This window comes from Suricata suricatta, chromosome 2 (assembly GCF_006229205.1).
Source record: "Suricata suricatta isolate VVHF042 chromosome 2, meerkat_22Aug2017_6uvM2_HiC, whole genome shotgun sequence".
Taxonomy (NCBI): Eukaryota; Metazoa; Chordata; class Mammalia; order Carnivora; family Herpestidae; genus Suricata; species Suricata suricatta.
This window is the reverse complement of record NC_043701.1, coordinates 77,268,714-77,292,006: the sequence shown is the minus strand read 5'-3', so window position 1 is coordinate 77,292,006 and position 23,293 is coordinate 77,268,714. Positions and strand designations below refer to the sequence as shown.

At 38.8% G+C, this 23,293-nt stretch overlaps 1 protein-coding gene across 6 annotated transcripts in view; it reads right to left on the bottom strand.

The window, feature by feature from the left end:
* CDK14 (cyclin dependent kinase 14) overlaps positions 1-23,293 on the bottom strand; it is a 583,363-nt gene that overhangs the window by 297,242 nt on the left and 262,828 nt on the right. For all 6 annotated transcript variants that reach the window (XM_029928660.1, XM_029928676.1, XM_029928646.1 and 3 more), the window contains one exon: positions 9,699-9,793. In XM_029928660.1, coding sequence (XP_029784520.1) covers positions 9,699-9,793 — 95 coding nt within the window. The remainder of the gene's footprint in view (positions 1-9,698; positions 9,794-23,293) is intronic.

Here is a 23,293-nt window from a genome sequence, read left to right as displayed (position 1 = left end):
AAATTCCTGCTGAGGCCAAGAAAACCTGCTCTCTCCCCATAAGAGAACCCTGCTAAGAAGCCAGCAACCAAAGCAAGAACATTTTAAGGGGCGCCTGGGTGGCTCAGTCGATTAAGCCAAAGCAAGAACATTTCATCTGTGGTAGCATAAAAGTGCATGGACTAGGATTTTGAAGCAAGGCAGGCAGGCCAGCAAAATACAGCTGGGCTCAGCTGTGGCACAAGGAAATCTGACTCATAAGAGTGGCTTGCAGCACTTAGTTCCAACAGAGATTGAGACGCTGCCATTCTACTCTCTGTAACTGCCAAGGAGGGGCCTCCAAGAGTAGTAGCCAGACCTCCCTACACCAAACCAGGCCTATCCGCAAGGGGGAGCTGATACTTTTCTTGTACTTATTTTTTATTATTATTACCTTTTGTTACTCTTTGTTAAAATTTTTTAAATTTTTACTCTATATTTTCCTTTTCCCTTTCACCCTCTATTTTTCTATTGCAATCCAGATATATTCTCCCTTATCTCATCTCATCACTCCGCTCTACTGGTTATACACTTTTAGACTGTCCATTGTCCTTTGTTGTCTCTAACCCCGTTATTTTTTCTTCTCTTCTTTTCTTTCTTTCCCCTCTCTTCCTTTTCTTTTCTTCCTTTCCCCTTTTTAATTTGTTTGTTTCATTTCTCTGTGCATTTGCATGCTTCTGCTCCCTGTATGTTTGTCTGTCTGTTTTCCTTTACAGGGCTACCCCAAGAAACAAGCCAAAGTATGCATGACGGGGAGTCCCAAATATTGCTGAGTAGGGGAAATAATCAAAGGCACAACAAGAAAAACTGAGAGACACCATTAAAAGAAATTTTCCTGAAATGACAGGCCCTGGACAGTCCATAAGCCTCCTTTATCAGAGCACTACTAACGAGCTTTTTAAAACTGACAAGAGACAGAAAACTAGCCAAAAGGACAAAACGAAAGAACTCTCCTGGGAGGAAACTCAAGGAAGAAGTCAGAGTCACAGAGCTGCTCAAACAAGATCTAAACAACATCAGTCAACAAGATTTTAGAACAACTGTCATAAAATTAATCATTGGGCTTGAAAAAAGCATCAGAGAAGGTACTGAGACAATGATTAGGGACTTTCATATAGGTGTGATGACTTAAATAAGGCTATAAATGAGGTGAATAATAAAATAGAGGCAGCCACTTCATGGACTGAAGAGTCAGAGAGAAGAATAGGTGAATTAGAAGACGCAGTTATAGCAAAAGAGGAAGCCAATTAGAGAGAGAGAGAGAGAGAGAGAGAGAGAGAGAGAGAGAGAGAGAGAAATTAATACAGGAGCAGGGAAGGAGAATTCTAGACCTGAGTGATACAATCAAAAGGAACAACATCCTTATCATAGGAATTCCTGAAGAGGAAGAAAGAGAGAGAGGTCCTGAAGGGGTACTACACCAAATTATAACTGAGAATTTCCCAAATCTGGGAAAAGAAATAGACATTCAAATTCAAGAGGCACAAAGAACCGCCTTAAGATGTAATTTGAATCGACCTTCGGAACAACATATCTTAGTGAAACTGGCAAAATATAAAGATAAAGAGAGAATTCTGAAAGCAGCTACGCAGAAAAGGGCCCTAACATACAAAGGGAATCCTAACAGAGTGGCTAGAGACTTATCTAATGAAACTGGGCAGGCCAGAAAGGAATGGCAGGAAGTCATCAATGTGATGAACAGAAAAAACATGCAGCCAAGAATCCTTTATCCAGCAAGCCTCTAATTCAAAATAGAAGGAGAGATAAAGGTTTTCCCAAATAAACAAAAATTGAGAGAATTCATTACCAACAAACCAGCGCTACAAGAAATCCAAAGAGTGGCTCTATGAGGGAAATGTTGCAAAGAACACAAAGTGCCAGAGACATCACAATAAACATGAACTCTACGGAGACCACAATGACTCTAAACCCACATTTTAAAATAATAACACCGAATGTAAGTGGCCAGAATGCTTCAACCAAATGACACAGGGTAGCAGAATGGATAAAAAAAAAAAATCCATCGATTTGCTGTCTACAAGAGACTCATTTTAGAACTGAAGATAATGTCATGTTGAAAGTAAAGGGATATAGAAATATCTATCATGCGACTGGAAGACAAAAGAAAGCTAGAGTAACCATACTTATATCAAACAAATTGGACGTTAAAGGAAAAGCAGTACTAAAACATGAAGAAGGACATTATCTAATAATTACAGCGTTTCTCCATCAGGAAGAGCTAACAATTATAAACATCTATGCGCCAATTCGGGAGCACCCAAATACATAAAACAATTAATCACGGGCAGAAACAATATTATTGATAAAATGTGCTAATTGCAGGGGACTTTAATACTCCACCGACAGCAATGGATAGATCAACCAGATAGAAAATCACTAAAGAAACAATGGACCTGATCGACATATTGGAACAGGTGCAATTGATACATATATTAGGAAATCTGCATCCTGAAGTTAGGAAATTCACCTTCTTCTCAAATGCACATGGCACATTCTCCAAGATAGATCACATGCTAGGGCATAAAGCAGACTTCCATAATTATAAACGAAGAGAGATCATACCATGCACACTTTCAGATCACAATGCTATGAAACTTGATATTAACCACAGGAAAAAGTCTGGAAAACCTCCAAAAATGAGGAGGTTAAAAACCACCCTACTAAAGAATGATTGGGCTAATCAGGCAATTAGAGAAGAAATGTAAAAATATATGGAAACAAATGAAAATGAAAATACAACAATCAAACTCTCTGGGAGGCAGCAAACGCAGTCATAAGAGGAAAGTATACTGCAATCTAGGCCTATTTCAACAAACTATAAAAAGCACAAATTCAAAATCTAACAGAGCACATAATGGAACTAGAAGGGGAGCAGTAAGAGTACCCCAAACCCAGCAGAAGAAGAGAAATAATAAAGATCAGGGCAGAAATAAACAATATAGAATCCAAAAAAAGAGTCGAGCAGATCAATGAAACCAAGAGTTGGTTCTTTGAAAAAATAAACAAAACTGATAAACCTCTAGCCAGGCTTCTTAGAGAAAAAAGAGCACTCAGATAGACAAAATCATGAATGAAAATGGATCTATTACAACCAATCCCTTAGATATACAAGAATCATTAGAGATTACTATGAAAAACTGTATGCCAACAAACTGGACAACGCAGAAAAAATGGACAAATTCCTAAATGCACATGCACTATCAAAATTCAAACGGGAAGAGATAGAAAGCATGAATAGACTGATAACCAATGAAGAAATCGAATCCATTATCAAAAAACTCCCAAGGAATAAGAGCCCAGGACCAGATGGTTTCCCAGGGGAATTCTACCAGACATTCAGAGCAGAGCTCATACCCATTCTTCTCAAACTATTCCAAAAAATAGAAATAGAATGAAACTTCCAAACTCATTCCATAAAGCCAGGATCACCTTGATACCCAAACCAGACAGAGACCCAGCAAAAAAAAGTGAACTACAGACCAAAATCCTTAATGAATACAAATGTGAAAATACTTAACAAGATACTGGCAAATCGAATTCAACAGCATATAAAAAAAAATTATCCACCATGATCAAGTGGGATTCATTCCTGGATTACAGGGCTGGTTCAATGTATCCATCAATGTGATACATCACATTAATAAAAGAAAAGGTAAAAACCATATGATCCTGTCAATAGATGCAGAAAAAGCATTTCACAAAACACAGCACCCTTTCTTAATAAAAACCCTGAGAAAGTCAGAATAGAAGGAACTTACTTAAACATTATAAAAGCAGTTTATGAAAAGCCCACAGCTAATATCATCCTCAATGGGGAAAAACTGAGAGCTTTCCCCCTGAAGACAGGAACACGACAGGGGTGTCAACTCTCAACACTACTGTTTAACATAGTGCTGGAAGTCCTAGCATCAGCAACCAGACAACAAAAGGAAATAAAAGGCATCAGAATCAGAAAAGAAGAAGTCAAACTTTCACTATTCGCAGATGACATGATACTCTACATGGAAAACCCAATCAACTCCACCAGAAGCCTTCTAGAACTGATGAATGAATTCAGCAAAGTTGCAGGGTACAAAATCAATGTACAGAAATCAGTTGCATTCCTATACACCAATAATGAAGCAGCGGAAAAAGAAATCAAGAAACTGATCCCATTCCCAATTGCACAAAAAATCATGAAATACCTAGGAGTGAACCTAACCAAGGATGTAAAAGACCTATATGATGAAAACTATAGAAAATGTATGATAGAAATTGAAGAAGACACCAAGAAATAGAAAAACATTCCGTGCTCATGGATCAGAAGAATAAACATTGTGAAAATGTCATTACTACCCAAAGCAATCTACACATTCAATGCAATCCCTATCAAAATTGCACCAGCGTTCTTCTCGAAGTGAGAACACGCTATCCTCAAATTCGTATGGAACCACAAAAAACCCGGAATAGCCAAAGTCATATTGAAGAAGAAAACCAAAACAGGAGGCATCACAATCTACTCTACTACAAACCCTCTACTACAAAGCTGTCATCATCAAGACAGTATGGTATTGGCACAAAAACAGACACATAGACCAATGGAATAGAATAAAGAACCCAGAACTGGGACCACAAATGAATGTACGGCCAATTAATTTTTGACAAAGCAATAAAATGTATCCAATGGAAATACTGCCTCTTTAGCAGGTGATGCTGGGAGAACTGGACAGCAACGTGCAGAAGAATGAAACTAAACCACTTTCTTACACCATACACAAAAATAAACTCAAAATGGCTGAAGGACCTGAATGTGAGACAGGAAACCATCAAAACCCTCAAGGAGAAAGTAGGAAACAGCCTCCTTTACCTCAACCGCAGCAATTTCCTACTCAACACATCCCCAAACGCAAGGGAAATGAAACCAAATATGAACTATTGGGACCTCATCAAGATAAAAAGTTTCTGCACTGCAAAGGAAACAATCAAGAAAACTAACAGGCAACCGACAGAATTGGAAAAGATAGTTGCAAATGACATATCAGATAAAGGGCTAGTATCCAAAATCTACAAGGAACTCACCAAACTCCACACCCAAAAAAACAAATAACCCAGTGAAGAAATGGGCAGAAGACATAAACAGACAGTTCTCCAAAGAGGACATCCTGATGGCCTACAGGCACATCAAATGATGCTCAACATCACTCATCATCAGGGAAACACAAATCAAAACCACACTGAGATACCACCTCACGCCAGTCAGAGTGGCTAAAATGAACAAATCAAGAGACTATAGATGCTGGCGAGGGTTTGGAGAGACGGGCACCCTCCTAAACTGTTGGTGGGAATGGAAGCTGGTACAGCCACTCTCGAAAACAGTATGGAGATTCCTCAGAAAACTATCAGTTGAACTCCCCTATGACCCAGCAATAGCACTGCTAGGGATTTACCCACGGGATACAGAAGTGCTGATGCATAGGAGCACATGTACCCCATATTCATAACAGCACTTTCTACAATAGCCAAATCATGGAAAAAGCCTAAATGACCATCACCTGATGAATGGATCAAGATGTGGTATATATATATATATACACACAATGGAGTATTAGATGGCAATGATAAAGAATGAAATCTGGCCATTTGTAGCAAAGTGGATGGACCTCCAGCGTGTCATGCTAAGCAAAATAAGTCAGGAGGAGAAGGACAGATAACATATGTTTGCACTCATAGGTCTAACAGGAGAACAGGAGAAACATAATGGAGGACCATAGGGAGGGGAAGAGGGAAAACGAGTTGGGGAGAGAGAGGGACACAAAATCTGAGAGACTACTGAATACTGAAAAAGAACGGAGGGTTGAAGGGGGAGGGGAAGTGGGGGAGGGCAATGGTGGTAATGGAGGAGGGCACTAGTGGGTAAGAGCACTGGGTGTTATATGAAAACCAATTTGACAATAAACTCTTTAAAAAAATTATTTTACCTTTCTTTCAGATCTAGGGTTTCAATGGCCATAGTGTATGGATTTTTCCTACACAGTTTAATGTACTCATTTCACTTCTTCAAAAAAGAAACCATTAATTACATGAATCTATAAAATCAACATTTTTTAGAAAATAACTTTGAAATTAACAATCTTCAAATATGGTAATATCATCACCACATTTAGGAAATTATACATTAAAATGTTTTATATTGATTTTAGGGCTTGCTAAATAACAAGGTTCTGTGAGTATATGTGTGTTTTAAGGGCAATACTGTAATTTATAAGTTTGCTTTTTTAAACTATTTTTTAACGTTTATTTATCTATTTTTTGAAAGAGAGAGAGAGAGAGAACACCAGGGAGGGGCAGAGAGAGGAAGAGAGAAATGTTTAGCAGATTCTGCACTGTAAGTACAGAACCCAACATGGGACTTGAACCACAACTGTGAGATCATGACCTGAGCCAAAAGCAAGAGTCAGATGCTTAACTGACTGAGCCACCCAGGTGCCTCTGTCAGTTTGCTTTACGGAAACTTAAAAGCATTTCATAATTAAAATAAAATCCTAAATAACCAGACTTTTGACCAGTCCATAAAAGTTATTTAAACAACAAAGCCGTTTCACTGTATATTCAGGATTTAACTGTACTCAGGTTCTTAAGAGCAGGATAAGGGAGGATGGTGGAAAGAAAAAGAAAATTTCTTTTTTTCCTCTTCTGACCAAAGGCTCTCCACCTACGTAAAGTTGTAAAAATAAATAGGAGACACAACATTACAATTGGGAATCAGAATAATATGGATCTGAGTCTGTTTTACATGCCACAAGATCCCGGAAAAGTACCTAATCTCCCTAATCCTTAGTTTTCTCCTTTGTAAAGTACTGATATTCATAGTTTCATAATGCTGTTGAGAATATAAAAAATGATAATGAATGTAAAACCTCAGCACAGTGCTTGGCACAGAACTTAATAAATTTTACTTGCTGATTTTTAGTATTGCGGTCATAATTGTCATACATATTCTTTCACCTCCCTTTCTAATCTATCACCACTATCCCAGGCCCTCAGTGGCCTCCTATTTTCTATCCTGTGTTCCTCACCTAGATCTGCTCTTACTTTGGAGTCTTTTTTTTTTTTATGCTTTATTTATTTTTGATACAGAGACAGCATGAGAGGGGGAGGGACAGAGAGAGAAGGAGACGCAGAACCGGAAGCAGGCTCCAGGCTCTGAGCTAGCTGTCAGCACAAAGCCCGACGCGGGGCTCGAACCCACAAACGTGAGATCTGACCTGAGCTGAAGCCGGAAACTTAACCGACTGAGCCACCCAGGCGCCCCTAGATCTGCTCTTAAATTCCCATCGAATTTCATGCTTTGAAATTACTATTGCCTTTCTCACTATGAAACACACAAGAAAGGAGCAGAATTTATTTCTGCTAGATATTGTAAGGATAGCAATCTGATTAATCCATTAAAATATGTACTAGCTTTATTTTTCCTCAAGATATCAGTATGTGTACAAACAACAAGCAATGAAAAGGCAGTATAAAAAATAAAAAACCTTAGGAAATATTCAAGGGAGTTACTTTTATACTGGACACTTGCCACATAGACCAAAGCTGCCAAGGAATCTGCGTCTCCTCCACTCCAATTGGGAAGACTCCTGGAAGATATTTCTGCAGCCTGGAGATCTTCCCCACCCATACCCTGACTCTAATTTCAGAGACCCTTTGAAACATTTTACTTAACATAAACAAAACCCAAACAAACTTTAGTTGTAGCAATAAAAAGTACTTCACCCAAGAGAGCAAAAAGATAGGAAATGAAAAGAATAGAAAAAGACAAAGCAAGATGGAAAGGAGGAAGGCAAAGGACAACAGGGAAATGAGGAGGCAAAGGTGGACTGGGGAAACCGAGCAGGTGCAAGGCACGGCAGTCCTAAGCCAGGAACGCCACATTCTTGCCCCATTCTCTGAAAGTGAACAGGTTAAGCTTAACTCCCCAAGAGAAGTCAGGAGAAAAATATTGCTTGAAAAGTACCGTGCATGTCCACACTATATATATTATGTGGTTGATTGACCAGGGATGGCTACAAAACAATTAGGACAAGGGAAAATTTCACTCACACAAAGAAGAGTGATTGTTTAATAGTGAGTCTTAATCAGTTAGCAAACATTGCAGGACATGTTTAAAAGTCAGCCTTAATCAGTTAGCAAATATTTCAGGACATTTAATTTCTTTTATGTGGCTACTTCCACAGAATATAAAACCATCATGTGACACGTGATCTGAAACACACATTTTTAGCCTCACAAATATATTTAGTTTTCTTTTAAGACTTGGAGGACATATTTTCATATTATTTCTGTTAGTTTCTCTATTAATATAAATGGTGTTAGAGGTCACACTAGTTTTCTTCCTTTTAGCTTAATTATCTAATTTTGGGGGAGGGACTAAGTACATTTTTGAAATCTATTTTCCATAAAATACGAAAGTTAGTCAAGTATACTAAGAAAAATAGAGATTTAATTGCAATATTGCAACTAGACCTACTGGAAAATAGGAAACAAAAATACTAATTCTAAACCAATTGACGACGTTATTGACTCCAAAATCACTGATTAAACAAAAGAAATTATATTTGCATTGATGTGTGAATCTGCATCCATTCTTGGTAGCATGTAATATATTCAACTGCTGAGCTTTAGCTGTCCTGGTAGCCACATTACCATATTATTCAAATGTATCTATCATTTATATGTAAATAGAGAAGAGAAATGGCTTCCTCATAAGACAACAATTTTCAAATGATAAACAGACACAGGCAGACATTAGCAAGATAAAAATGTTGCAAGTATGAATTCTATTATATATTTTTAAAAATGGAAACTATTTCAAAATTTTAAAAAAGTAGTGTGGTAATTACAAAATGGAATCCTAATACATTCACAATACCAACAGCTACTCTTCTCAATAAAAGTCTCCACCAATGTCATTTGTATCTTATAAATTACATGTTCTCAGATCCATCTGTGAAAATTGGGATGTTAATTATCATGGTTACATTTCACGATTCCACAGTTAAATGCTGAAGTGGTGCTACATAAATACCATATGTTTTTCTAAGAGAAACGGAGAAAGATTAATTATGAGTTCAAGTCCAAGTCTTCCAGCAGTAATACTCTCAACACAATAAGATCATTACATTGTGTGCTATGCAAATTGGAAGTTTTAATTAATAGCTGACTATACCAACTGAGAGGAAAAACTATGAAGTCTAAATTCTAAGAATCAGGCTTTCCTCCACCAACAAAAACCACCAAACAACAACAAAAAAAAAACCCCACATGACCTTAATAAGGATGCTTCTGAGAAACCAAGTTACAAGTCCAAAGGAAAAGAAAGAATTGTCTGTGAACATCCTTTGATGGAGTAGTCACCACTGTGCTGTTTAATCATATTCGATAAGCCGAAGAATTAGAGCATATCAAAGTAACAAAAGTTATAGATAGATAATATATCCATTATACATCCATAAATATATATCTATAAACAATACATCTTAAACGTTCTGGATTTTTCAAAATTATGAAAACTTATTGGATAAAATACTCACTTCAGTATAGCAACCTAAGTAAGAAACTCTATGATAATACTACAAGAATTTTATCTCTATTTAGAAAATCTGAATTCTTATTTTACTCACCACATATTCAAACACAAGTGTCAGCGTTTCCTTGGTGTGGATGATGTCATGAAGCAGCACTATGTTAGCATGTTTTAGTCCTTTTAACAGAGAGGCTGTAAAACAAAACAGAAAAAGGGGCAATGGGTAACAATCAAGTGATATATTTCATTATCATTTTGTCAGATGAGACATCTATTTTCCCACTTTTCAAGCCAAAAGTTATTCAGAATCAAGGACAGAGGAACACGGCTTTCATTTAGATGAAGATCTCCCAATTATTTCACTTGTTATTTGTTATTAACCTCTAGGTAGAGTCCATTACGACCAGAAGACAAACTCGGAATGATCTCAGTTGTTTAAAATTTGTTGAGGTTTGTTTTATTACCCAGGATATGCTTGATCTCGGTAAATGTGCCAGATGTATGGAGAATATATATTCTGCTGAAGTTAGGTGGAAAGTTCTATAAATGCCAATTAGATTCTGTTGGTTGATCATGTCCTTGAATTCTTCTATACACTTACTCTTTTCTGCATAATGGTTTTATTAGTGACTAAGACAACTGTAATTGGGGATTTGTCAATTTCTCATTTGAATTCTGCCAGTTTTTGCTCTGTGTATTTTGAAGCTCTGGTGTTTACTGTATATACATTTGGAATTACTATGTTTTCTTTGTGAACTGGCTCCTTTAAGCATATATAATATCTCACTTTGTCTTTGGTAATTTTCTTTGCTCTGAGCCTATTTTGTCAGATATCAATATAACCACTTCTGCTTATTTTTGATGGTATATTTATTTACTTCTTTTAATCTACCAAAATCATTATATTTGAATATATGTGTCTTATAGACAGCATATCATTGGGCTATGCTTTTTAGATCCATTCTGTCATGAGGTGAATGAGTGCCTCAGTTGGTTAAGTGTCTGACTTCAGCTCAGGTCATGATCTCACAGTCTGTGAGTTCAAGCCCCATGCTGGGCTCTGTGCTGACAGCTCAGAGCCTGGAGACTGCTTTAGATTCTGTGTCATCCTCTCTCTCTGCTCTTCCCCGACTCATGCTCTGTCTCTCTCTGTCTCTCAAAAATAAATAAATGTTAAAAAATATTAAATCCATTTTGCCAATCACTTTTAAGCGACCTTTAGGCCATTTACATATAATGTAAGTATTAGTATACTGGGTCACCTGACATTTGAATCTATTTTCTCTTGGATATCTTGTAACTTAGACTTAATTTCCAATTTAATTTTGTCTTCTCTTCTATATTTCCCAGGGTTCAATTAACTTACTTCATTTCACTTTGGTTTTTGTGCATTTTCTTCTGAACTTCTTAACTTTTAGAGAGAGAAAAAGAGCACATGAGTTGGAGAGAGGGACAGAGAGAGAGAGAGAGAGAGAGAGAGAGAATCTGAAGTGGGTTCCATGCTAAGTGTGGAGCCCAATGTAGGGCCCATAATCCCACTACCCTAAGATCATGACCTGAACCAAAATCAAGAATTAGACACAACCAACTGAGCTGCCCAGGAGCCCTTATGCTTGCTTTCTTGAAAAGCATTTTTATCAGCTGAAATGCACTGTTTTATATATTCTGAGTTTTTACAGCATTTTATATAGATGTGTTTGTTTTATATTCATTCAAAGGGCTGAGATCTTAGTTTGAGTCCTCTCTTACACCAGTTCTTCTCTCCTCTCTGTATTTTTTATAGATGGTGCAGGTAGGAGAAAGGGAGAGAGTTTGGGTGTTTTGTTTCTTTTTCATTTCATAGGATCCTTAATTTCTCCCTCGTCTTTTCTTCTTTAATTTCACCACCATGTCTTCAAGGGGCACTACCCTTTCGCTATAAATCTGAATCTCTTCCATAGGCAATATTTTCTAATGCCTGCCGTTCCAATCCCGTTCAGTTTTTATCTTTTCTGTGGTCAGTGTTGTAAACTAGATGGAGTCCCAATTTTTTCTTTCTGGAGTGATTTTATCTGTGCTTTCATCTCAGCTCTCCATGCCCCTCTACTCTTTTTCAGAGTCTCTTAAATCTGTCTAAAGCTTCCCTCATACAACTCTACAATCGCAGGCTTGTGGTATCTCCTATGGGCTTTAAAGATGTGGGTCATATGTGCTTTTATTTGGACTCTCTGCTGGGTTTATAACTTTTGGAGAAATGGGAGTGGGAGGATTCAAGATTAGGCAGCCACCATTCATTGTCCTCCAAACTTCATGTCCTAGATCAAGGCCTGATTCATAGTAGCAACTCAATAAATTTATTATCATTCATTTAGGTTCCTTCCCCAATGGGGAAACATGCGCGCGCACACACACACACACACACACACACACACAAACACACACACACACACTGAATATTCCTTTAAAGAGAAAGTACCTGCTATCATCTGGCAATTTCTCCTCCTTCAATTTATCTTCCTTTTACTATGAGACCAGCACTAGCCCCAGATCTCAGCTAACACTCATCTTCAACACAAGGCCCTTTGATATCTACCTTTACAAAAATCCAGGGGTGCCTGGGTGGCTCAGTCGGTTAAGCATCCGGCTTCGGCTCCGGCCATGATCTCACAGTTCGTCGGTTCGAGCCCTGTGTCAAGCTCTGTGCTGACAGTTGGCTCGGAGCCTAGAGCCTGCTTCAGATTCTGTATCTCCCTCTCTCTCTGACCCTCCCCTGCTTGCACTGTCTCTGTCTCTCAAAAATAAAAATAAATTAAAAAATAAAAATAAATTTAAAAATTTAAAAAAAAATCCAGAGAAGTCTGGCTGACACTGTTGTCAAGTTCAAGATCTGGACAAAGAATGGCTGGTTCTACCTCTTAAATTCAATTCCTTCCTTCACACAAATCTCCTCTTTTTAATTAAAAAAAAAAGAATGAGACAACTCCACCTCCCACCATAATCAGACTCACCACCACACTGCTTACCACAAATACATAAATACCATTAGTTTCCCTTTTTATAAATAATACCACAAAAAAACATAACCAGGGTTTATATATATCCTTTAGAATTATCTCCCTGTAATGAACTGTGAAAAATGGAACTACAGAGTAAGACATGAAATATTTATAAGACATTACTTATTAATTAAATAATAAGTGAATTTAGTCTTACATCTTTCAAACCTTGTTGAGAATAAAAGAACCATGGAAGATGGGGATAAATATGCGAGTAATAATGTACCATGGAAGTAACCAATCTTATCAAATAAAAGCCCTTATTAAATAAGGAGATGAGAATTTTATATACCATAAGCACAAGTATTAATTTAAGGATAACTTTTTTCATTCCTCAGTAAGACCAGAAATAAACAGAATTATTTCCCCCTGTATCAGTGACCATTTGACTACGATACTCAAAGCACAGGAGCTTCCATCATTATTTATTTTAATTAATCTTTAATTTTGGTTTTTGGTATACAACCTGGAGGGGAAAAAGACAAATTAATTTGCATGTGTTTTGTCAAGAACTTGTAATCATTCACTTATTCATCTAGTATTTATTTAGAACCTAGTTACTGACACTGGTGGCCCTGGATAAATTCTTGATGCCCGATAACAGTGCAAAACCACATCTTTAAAAAAAATATTTCTAACACCACGCATAAATCCTAATGCAAACCTTGGACCGTGGGTGATAACGACATGTTAGTGTAGGTTCATCAGCTGTGAGGAATGTACCACTCTGGTGAGCAATGTTGATAGCAGGGGAGGCTTCGGGGCATGCTGCTGGTGGGGGGGAGGAAGGGGCGGTGGGCAGGGTTATATGAGAACCCTCTGTACTTCCACTCAAATTTGCTGTGAACCTAAAACTATATTTAAAAAATAAAGTCTAGGGGCACCTGGGCGATTCAGTCAATTAAATGTCTGACTTTGGCTCAGGCCATGGGCTCTGGTCATGATCCCGTGGTCCCTGAGTTTGAGCCCCGTGTCAGGCTCTGTGTTGACAGTTCAGAACCTAGAGAGCCTGCTTCAGATTCGGTGTTCCCCTCCCTCTCCACTCCTCCCCTGCTCATACTTTGTCTCTCTCTCTCAAAAATAAAAGTCAAAATTAAAAAAAAAAGATTTTTTAAAATAAATAGAGTCTACTGGGGCCCCTGGGTGGCTCAGTTGGTTAATTGTCTAACTCTTGGTTTTGGCTCAGGTCATGATCTCATGGCTCATGAATTCTAGCTCCACATAGGTCTCTGCATTGACAGTGCGAAGCCTGCTTAGGATTCTCTCTCCCCCAATCTCTCTGCCCCTCCCTTGCTCTCTCTCTCTGCCCCCAAATAAATAAATAAACATTAAAAAATAACAGTCTATTAAAAAATAAAAATAAAGAGATGTACCCATGTTCAAACATACTAAATAAAAGCAAGTTTGGATTACTTGTAATTTTTAATAACATTTATTTATCTTTGAGAGACAGAGAGAGACAAAGCATGAGCAGGGGAGGGGCAGAGAGAGAGGGAGACACAGAATCCAAAGCAGGCTCCAGGCTCTGAGCTGTCAGCACAGATCCTGATGTGGGGCTCGAACGCACAAACTGTGAGATCATGACCTGAGCCAAAGTAAGATGTTTAACCAACTAAGCCACCCAGGTGCCCCGTATCTGGATTATTTAGTATTTTATTCAAAAGAAAAATGATATTTTAGAGATGTAATCATTATGCAAAAGGGGCTGCACTAGGCATTTTCCAGAATGGCAGAGAAGGCATATAGACCAAGTTCAAGTATGACCTCAACGAAAGCGAGCAGTTATCAGAGCTATTGTTATCACTATGAATTTCTATAGATTTCTCCTTGAAAATCTGTTTTGGGAAGATATCATGTACCCTTAATCCCACGATAAACTTGAACACACACATTTGATCCAAAGAAGGCCATTCAAAAAGAGGATTAATTTGTGTGGCTCGTTCCAATACTGGAAGACGACAAGTATGTTCCCTCAGAAACTTGGTCAGTAGCAGCAGCATACAGTCCAAGGACAAAAGTCCAAGCCGCCATGGGAATGCCTTTTTCTTCCTCTCACATGTGTCCACCATGGACAGGTTAGTTTTAACACACTAAAAACCTTGGGGTGGCTGGGTGGCTGAGTCAGTTAAGTGTAAAACTCTTGATATCAGCTAATCATGATCCCAGGGTCATGGGATCAAGCCCCAGGTCAGGCTCCACACTGAGCATGAAGCCTGCGTGGGATTCTCTCTCTCCCTCTCTCTCTGCCCCTCCCCAGTTCGTGCATGCACTTGCACGTGCTCTCTCTCCGTCAAAATAAGTAAACTTCAAAAATAAGCCTTATAGTAATAATACCTACAAATTTATTTTATCTGAGCTTTTTAAATTAGCACCCATGAGTAAATAATTACAGCAATAAAATCACAGTACACAAAAGGTGAAGAAACCACTGTTATACAGATTTATGACAGTTTTGTATTATTAATTTCAATAATTCATAATCTTTCTTTTAATTATTCAACTAGCTCATCAGTCTTAAACAATTAAAACTTTATTAAATAGCTAGCTTTCAGATATTAATCCGGGGGCCAATTTCACATTTGCTCGTTTTAAAAAGGACACTTGGCGCCTGCACTAGTCTTCTGAGGTTGATTGATCCTCAGAGATCAATATTTCAAACCACACCAGGGTATTTGATGTTTATTTGTTTTTGAGAGAGAGAGAAACAGAACTTGAGGTGAGGAGGGGCAGAGACAGAGGGAGACACAGAATTCAAAGCAGGCTCTAGGCTGTGAGCGGTCAGCACAGAGCCCAACGCGGGGCTTGAACCCATGAACGGTGAGATCATGACCTGAGCTGAAGTTGGATGCTGAACTGACTGAGCTGTCCAGGCACCACCACAATGGGGTATTTGAGAACGACGGCCAGATACAGTACTTCATACCTACCCAGCGCAGGATGCATACACGTGAAATGAATCAAGAACTTAAAGGAAACGTGTTGTCTGAAAGGAACCTGGCTTTGTGAGGCAAGTCTTGGAAATACACCATCCAACAGGATCTGTACAACCTTGTCCAATTTCATTTTTCAGCTTATCCTCTTAGCCTGTCAAAATTCAGTAGTGATCCATCCTTCAGCAACAACTCCAGAAAGGTACTGAAGGTTCCACTAAATTACGAATCCCATGCCCTAAGAATCCTCTGCCTTAGGACTTCTGTTTTAACCACCCCTCCATCCACCTCCGCCACAGTACTGCCTTTCTCTTACCACATACACCTAAATTGTTGCTCATTTCTCAAAGTAAAGTCTTCACACTCATCATTTCCCATGGCATTTTCCCCACAATTTCAGTAAAACCAAATTCCTGCCATCATTCATCTTGGGGAAAAAATGTTTTTTTCCTCCTCCTGACAATGACTAATAAGAGAAAAAAGTCATGTCATGTTTTATATATTTTTGACCACTTCTACATGGAGACTCAGAGTCTCTGCACTTCTTTCCAATAAGTCTCAATTATTACACATTTTAGATTGCTTTTTAATGTGTATTTATTATTTTTGAGGAAGAGAGAGAGAGAGAGCAAGAGAGGTGGGGGGGGGGCGCGGTAAGGGCAGAGAGAAAGGGAGACACAGAATCCAAAGCGGACTCCAAGCTCCGAGCTGTCAGCTGACAGCCTGACCTGGGGCCAGATCGCACAAATTGTGAGATCACGACCTGATTCAAGGATGCTTGGGGGGGGGGGGGGGAGACCACCCAGGTACCCTACAGATTTTCAATTTCAAAATACATTATATACCCTTTTAAAGAACACTATCACTTAAATAAGTACCAATATCTGTATTTGAAAGCAAACCCTTTCTTTTCAGATTAACATAATGAATTTGCATTTAAAAAAGGATACAGCCACTAATTTCATAGCTGATGGCAGACAAACAGCACTGAAGGGCGGAAACCGTCTAGGATATCTATCAACATCAGGGAAGGTGACAGACCAGACTAGCTCCGAGGCTGCCAATGCAGCAGCCACTGCTCCCAGCAAGTTGCCAGAAACTGTAATTCCTGCTGTTACCAAGGCAAGTGAGTCTCCTGGGCTGCCAAGTCAGACCAGTGATTAGCACCTACAAGTTCTAAATCCAATATGTCTCCCTTTTCAAGACAAACACTGTCAAAATAATACCCCCATGTAATCCTAATAATATCACGGGTATACCACATGTTATTTTCCCATCGTTTGCTGACAAACAAATCCTGTAACCTTAGCATTAGTAATTCCAGCATGCTTGGTTTCTCCACAAATTTTAAGTAAACATATGGCAACATTTTAAAATTCATGTCATCAGTGAGATCTGAAACAGTTCAATTGTACCTGATGTACAAGACTTGTAATATAGGGCTGAGGGTAAAATTATAACAACAGTTTCAAAACTGTGATGTTGAAACAATACAAAAACAGAAAAATATGGCTGCTCATAAAGATAATTGTGCCTCTGACAAAGTCCCAGTCAGACAGGACACAAGGAGCCTCCCTGAGTCTGGTAGCAGGATTCAGATACCTGCTGATCAGCCATATTGAAACCTTCACCTCCCCCTTCAAGAATAAACATCTTCAATTTCCACTCTGACTTGGAAGAGATAAATTTCACCTAAATTCTGATCTCATCATGATTAAATAAATTTTGACTTAATGGAAGAGTTCAGAGTATGTTCATTTCACCAAGCTCTCACTGTAGTGGTGATTTTAAAAAGTAATGCTAACAGAGAAAGAAAGAACAAAACCTTTCTTTAACGTATCGGTTTTCTAGGTCATTATTTGATATCCTACGAGGAAAGGAAAGACTACAAACAAATGCAACCTATCCTTGCTCACTCCCCCTTCAGCCTCTGGAAAGAAATTGTGTATGTACATTTTCCTCTCTCTTTTTTAAAAATGTGTTCTTTTCCAGAGGGGTAGATGGAGAACCTGATGTTCCTACAAGACAAAAATTGCTACCCATTAAACCCAGGGAGCCAACAATATCTCAAACTGCAACTAAAAAGACATGAACTTTTTTAAGTCCAGAGCTAGATAGCTCCATGGGCTGCTGAAATTCACTTTATACTAGGAATAATAAGACTACTTACTTTTAATGAGATATTACTTTGCCGGTGCAGTCTGAATATTTTCCTAGCTGAAATATTCTGAGCAAGAAAATCTCCAGGGTGAAGAGCAAGAGAAAAAACCCACAAAGAAACAAAAAAATAAAATAATAAACGCAGAGAAAAGACAAGATTGCTTGTGTAACTGTGTCTGAGAAGACTAGATGATCTAGACAGAGGAAGGAACAGATACACCACTTCCAGGTTAACTTGTGAACAGTCTGCAAGGTACGCTGGCTAGGTCAGCTACATACCAGGACAAGTGCTATGGTTTTACTTAGTTCCAGACCTTTCCTCTAATCATGCCTAATATGAAAAATACACACACACACACACACACACACACACACACATTTACTCATAAACTAACAAATGAAAAATTTAAAGAATTATGTTAAAAATGGAACCATATCTTTGATTCCATTTTTTGCTTTTTATACTTTAATACACATATACATAGAGAAGGTCAACTCTGTTATGGGCAAAAGAGGTCATGGATAACCCAAAACACAAAGTCAAAATGTGGTACCGTATAAACTTAATTTAGCTAAGACTGCATTCCAGATTTGGAGACCTGACTCCTGACCACTGGTATCATTCAAACATGGAAAGGTAATACAACACATTAGGAATACTTTATAACATCACAGAAATTGTTTTGTATCCATCAAAAAGTCTACTGTTTTTACTTGCTCCAGATCTAAGTTTTTCTATCTGGGGACAGACAGAATCAAGCACATTGCACATTTCTCCTGCTTTGCTCCCCTCCTAATTTGCCCAACATCACAAACCTGAAATGTGGTACTGGAAATTACAGACTCCACAATCCTCCTTGCCATCAATATCTCTTTACCCACTATTTGACTACTGGCCAAGAGCAGTCAGCGGGGGGCTATTTCCACACTGCAGCCTTATATCCATATCGAAGGCTGACTAAATCACTTCACAGAATAGATCCCTCTAAAAGTATAGCTCAACCACATAAAACTGTCAATGTTTGACATTTTTGACCTACTAAGATAGCAATTTCATGTGGTTCAACCTAATAGAGTTTATCTGGCTCAAAGCAATTTTAACTTTTCCACAAATGCATTGTTACTTTTACCACTGCAAACATTCAAACCAATTAAATCTGCCATCAAATGCCTAAGAATCCACTCTACATAGGAAAAAAAGACTCTACTTATCAAACCATAGTTACAGCTGGGGGGAGGAATATAAAAATAGTTTAATTTTCTACATGTAACTTTCTATGTCATTTGAATTAATATATTCCTTTTATAATAAACAAGAGATCTTGAAAAGGTAGGTACTACAAGTGGATTGGCTAAAGAGCACAGACAGAGCACTAAAAATGGCATTCAAATGCTTAACTACACAATTAATATGTGTCTACAGTACAACTACCATAACGAATCATTATGACTGCAATGGGATTCTGCACTACGAATCGCTCATTACTAATCCCTCCTCACTAGGGTATTGGTGCAAATCCTTGCATTATTAGGGTCCCTTTTCCTATCCTGGAACACTGCAGGCCCCATATCAGCCTCCAATCTGCTCACATATTACACGATAATCCAAAATGTTGAAACTGTTTCTTGTCTAAATAGTATTTCCCTGCATGAAGATTAATGTACTCATCGAAAAAGATTCCTAGTTTTCTTATCTCCAAGTAGTCCCAGATGAACCTATAAATGACCCACCTTTCCATGCTCTAGCTAATCTCGTTCCTATCTGCCACTAGAAAGATTCACACATGTGTGTAGGTAGTACTTGAAAGCAGACGTGTGGTTTTCTCCGATGTAAACATCTTGCTCTTAACTTCTATAGAAACAAATCTTGCTAAGTGACAGGGTGGGGAACAGTGGCGGTCATGCTCTGTGTAGTTCTGTCTTAAGGCAGAAAACAGACAACGTAGGAACTGAGGATTTCTGGAAGGCTTGTTAACAGAAGAGCTGGTTTTCGCCCGGCTATAACAACTAAGTTTACAAGCTTTTAGGTGGTTTGCTGTATTTGAACTACTTTATACCTTATTACATGTGAGTGACATATATAGTCAGTAAGAATATTACAAAGTATGCAATAAAAGAAGATATGTGGTTGGACACCAAGCCCCTTTATGTCTTCTGGTTAAGAAGAACAAATATTTAAATCATAATAGTTATCACTGGGTGACTAGACTTAACCTCTCCTTACATGAAAATATGAGAAGAGCTCTTATTGTATTTCACAAAAATAAACAGAAGTCTGAAGTCAGAAAACATTTTTTTTCCATGGCTTCAAGCCCCAGTAAGTACGGGCCGACACACAGGACACTCGACTTTGCAAAATACCAGTCCCAGGATGGAACACAGTCAGACTTCTCCATAAAGTTGGGTAACGCTGCAGCTTATTTCCAGACACAGGGGACTCAACCCCGTTTTGTCAGGACTCAGGCTGCTCATGTGACCAGAGCCACAGCTACAGGCCCAGCATCAGGTGTTTCTCAAAGATGGTCCTTCGAGGACGCCCACCAACTGCTATCAATGCAAATTCATTAGGCTCTATCCCAAAACTAAACCCAAATCGATGGGGGATGGGACCTAACATCCAAGAAATATCTATTTAATATCTACTGTGTGTCAAGCAGTAGGCACAGGAGAAACAGACAAAACTTCTATCCCCATGAAGCTTGCATTCTATATTCAGAGCCAGCTTTCTATTCAATGCTTATGGAGCAAACTTAAACATCACTGTGTTTATGGTTCTGATATGGAGTAACGTGTAGCGTGTTTATGGCGTGTGTGCGCGCGCATGCGTGCGTGCACCTATGCATGTGTTTATGCACTTAGTTTCATTGCAATCAACTCACTATTCCACAGGCAAATCAAAAGAAACAGCAAGATAGTCTGTATACCTAGTCAGTATCGATTTCTCTCTCTTACTCTTTCTCTCTCTCTCCCTCTCTTGCTCTCTCTCTCTCTCTCTCTCACATACACGTGTTGAAATAAATGCCACCAAAAGATAAAAGGTCTTGGGCTAGAAGGAAAAGAGAATTCTTTATTCTGAAAATTTGGTGGTATTTTGACACATGTGTATTTTTTTCTGTTCATTTAAAAAAAAAACCCCAAAAACCTCAAATTATAAAGCTTAATAGAAATCAAATGTTGATCAAGTCATCATCATATGGATTTTTCAATCCCACAGCAATTTCTGAAATCTAAGAGAGAGTAAGGTTTTATGTAAAATGCTTGCAATAAGTATTGCATCAGAACCAGTGCTTTGAGAAGCACACATAACAGAGATACTATAAACTGATGATGAGCACAGAAGGAAGAACGGAAAGACTGTAAAAAAGTAAGTATGAATTTTGGTTGGGGCTACTTCTTATCCTTGAATATCCCCTGAATTAAAATTTCAAATATACCACTACTTGATCTGACTTAGTAATACAGTCAAAGCTATAAAAATTTCGAATTATAGCTTAATTCAGTGGCAAGTGCACAGTCCCACGGCATTGATTAACCTTGAGGCAGGCAATGACCTTCAACCTTCCTGTGAAATAAATCCGTGAACTGTCCCCAGGCCTGGATAAAGCCTTGAGATCCTTCATGTTGCCTCTAATCAGCAGTGGCCCTGGTGGGGACCCAAGTTCGCCTACACCCTGCTGAGTAAGCTCTGCCACTGAGGGGAAGGTCACTAATACTCTGCCTCCCAATTTGCTCCCTGCCGGCCAGTGCTTCCTCCCTCTCCGTGTGCAGCGACGCTGGAGCACTGATGACACAGCGCCTGGCCCACTCCCGCACCACTCACTGGTCAGAGGTTGTACAAGACATTAATGTAAGAAAGCTAATGAAGGGTTCAGTCAGGGACTGCCTTCCGATTGTACAGGGGCAGGACTAGAAAGCTCCAGCCTCTGGGGGCTCTCATTTCTCTCCTGGCTACTGCAGTATCTGAAGGAGATTTTTCTATATTTAGAAATATACAAATGCAAGACAGGAAAACCAATATACCTATAACGGATGAGGTGATATCTTAAGTGTTCAGTATTCAGAAGTATATGATGATGAAAATAAAACTTTATGCAAAGGTACAGGGGCAACATGTTATTGAATGAATTTGGGGAGAGGGTCCTCACAACCTTTTCTGAAAATAAGGACTTCCGAAATCTCTACACTAGAGAAGCCACTTCAATACAAAAACAGTAAGAAAAGCTTTTAAAAACCTTAATAGAGTTTCATATTGTCTTCTTAAAAGTGACTATCTACTTGTTCAGACCTGGCAAGATCTTAGAAGTGGTTGCTTTCGTGTACCGTAGTACACACTTGCTTAACATAAAACATTTCTCTACTAGGAGAGTTGTATGAGTGAAGTGAAAGACAAGTTAAGTTGCATATTATATAGTTTATATTTCTAAATTTGCAAGGTTACTTCAGATTATCATAGTAGTTTAAAAAAAAATTGCCATTTAATGGGGCGCCTAGGTGGCCCAGTCAGTTAAGTGTCCACCTTTGGGTGAGGTCATCACCTCGCCCTTGCCGAGTTCGAGCCCTATGTAGGGCTCTGTGCTGACAGCTCAGAGCCTGGAGCCTGCTTCAGATGCTGTGTCTCTCTCTCTCTGCCCCATCGCACCCTGTCTCTTTCTCTCTCAAAAATATATCAACATTTTTTTTTTAATTTCCAATTGAGAAAATGACAAAGGAGAAGAGAAACAGATTCTCTACTATGGTCTCAGGATTTGCACCTCTATCTTCACCAGAGGAATGTGATCATACAGTCACCTCAGCAGGAAATTGCTACAGTCCTGACACGTGAGCCACAACCGCTGGGACCTTGGAAGCACTCTTCTTAGTGTCTCCCCAAGGTACCTGTACCTGGTACTGACAAGAGTTTCTGTTCATACGACCTGCCGTTCTTTAGAAGACAGCAGCTCACAAGAACTCGGGCAAGCACGCCATTATTAGCTTTGCCATTATTTTTGCAAATGTACTCTAATGCCTATTGATCCCCATTTCCCTTTCTAATAAAATTTCATCTTGCTTCCTGGACATCATACACACGTGTACAAACACATACATGTAAAATCTTTGTTTGTTAAATATACGTATCATTTGACTACCGCACAGGGGGATGGACACATCATGCACAACAGTAGCAGTTTTCATAGAACTGTTAAGCTGACCATCACCTCCAGCCCTGTATAATCTATCCCTTCATGTGAAAATTGAGGAAACAAAAATATGCGGAAGTATGGCCCCAGGGCTCCTGACTCTCCCTATAGTACAATGCTGTTTCTGAACCAAAATACACATCATCTACTTCTCTGTCTTGGTTTTCTTGTCTCCTTTCCTAGTACTTTGCTGTGGTTATATTTTCCCTTTATCTTCCTATATACACAGGTGTTGAGGGCAAACCTCTCCCCCGCAAAAAAACCCTGAAGCTGAGAAGACTGACAGCCACCAGAGTACCTGTGCAAATAACCCAGTGAAGAAATGGGCAGAAGACATAAACAGACACTTCTCCAAAGAGGACAGCCTGATGGCCAACAAGCACATGAAAC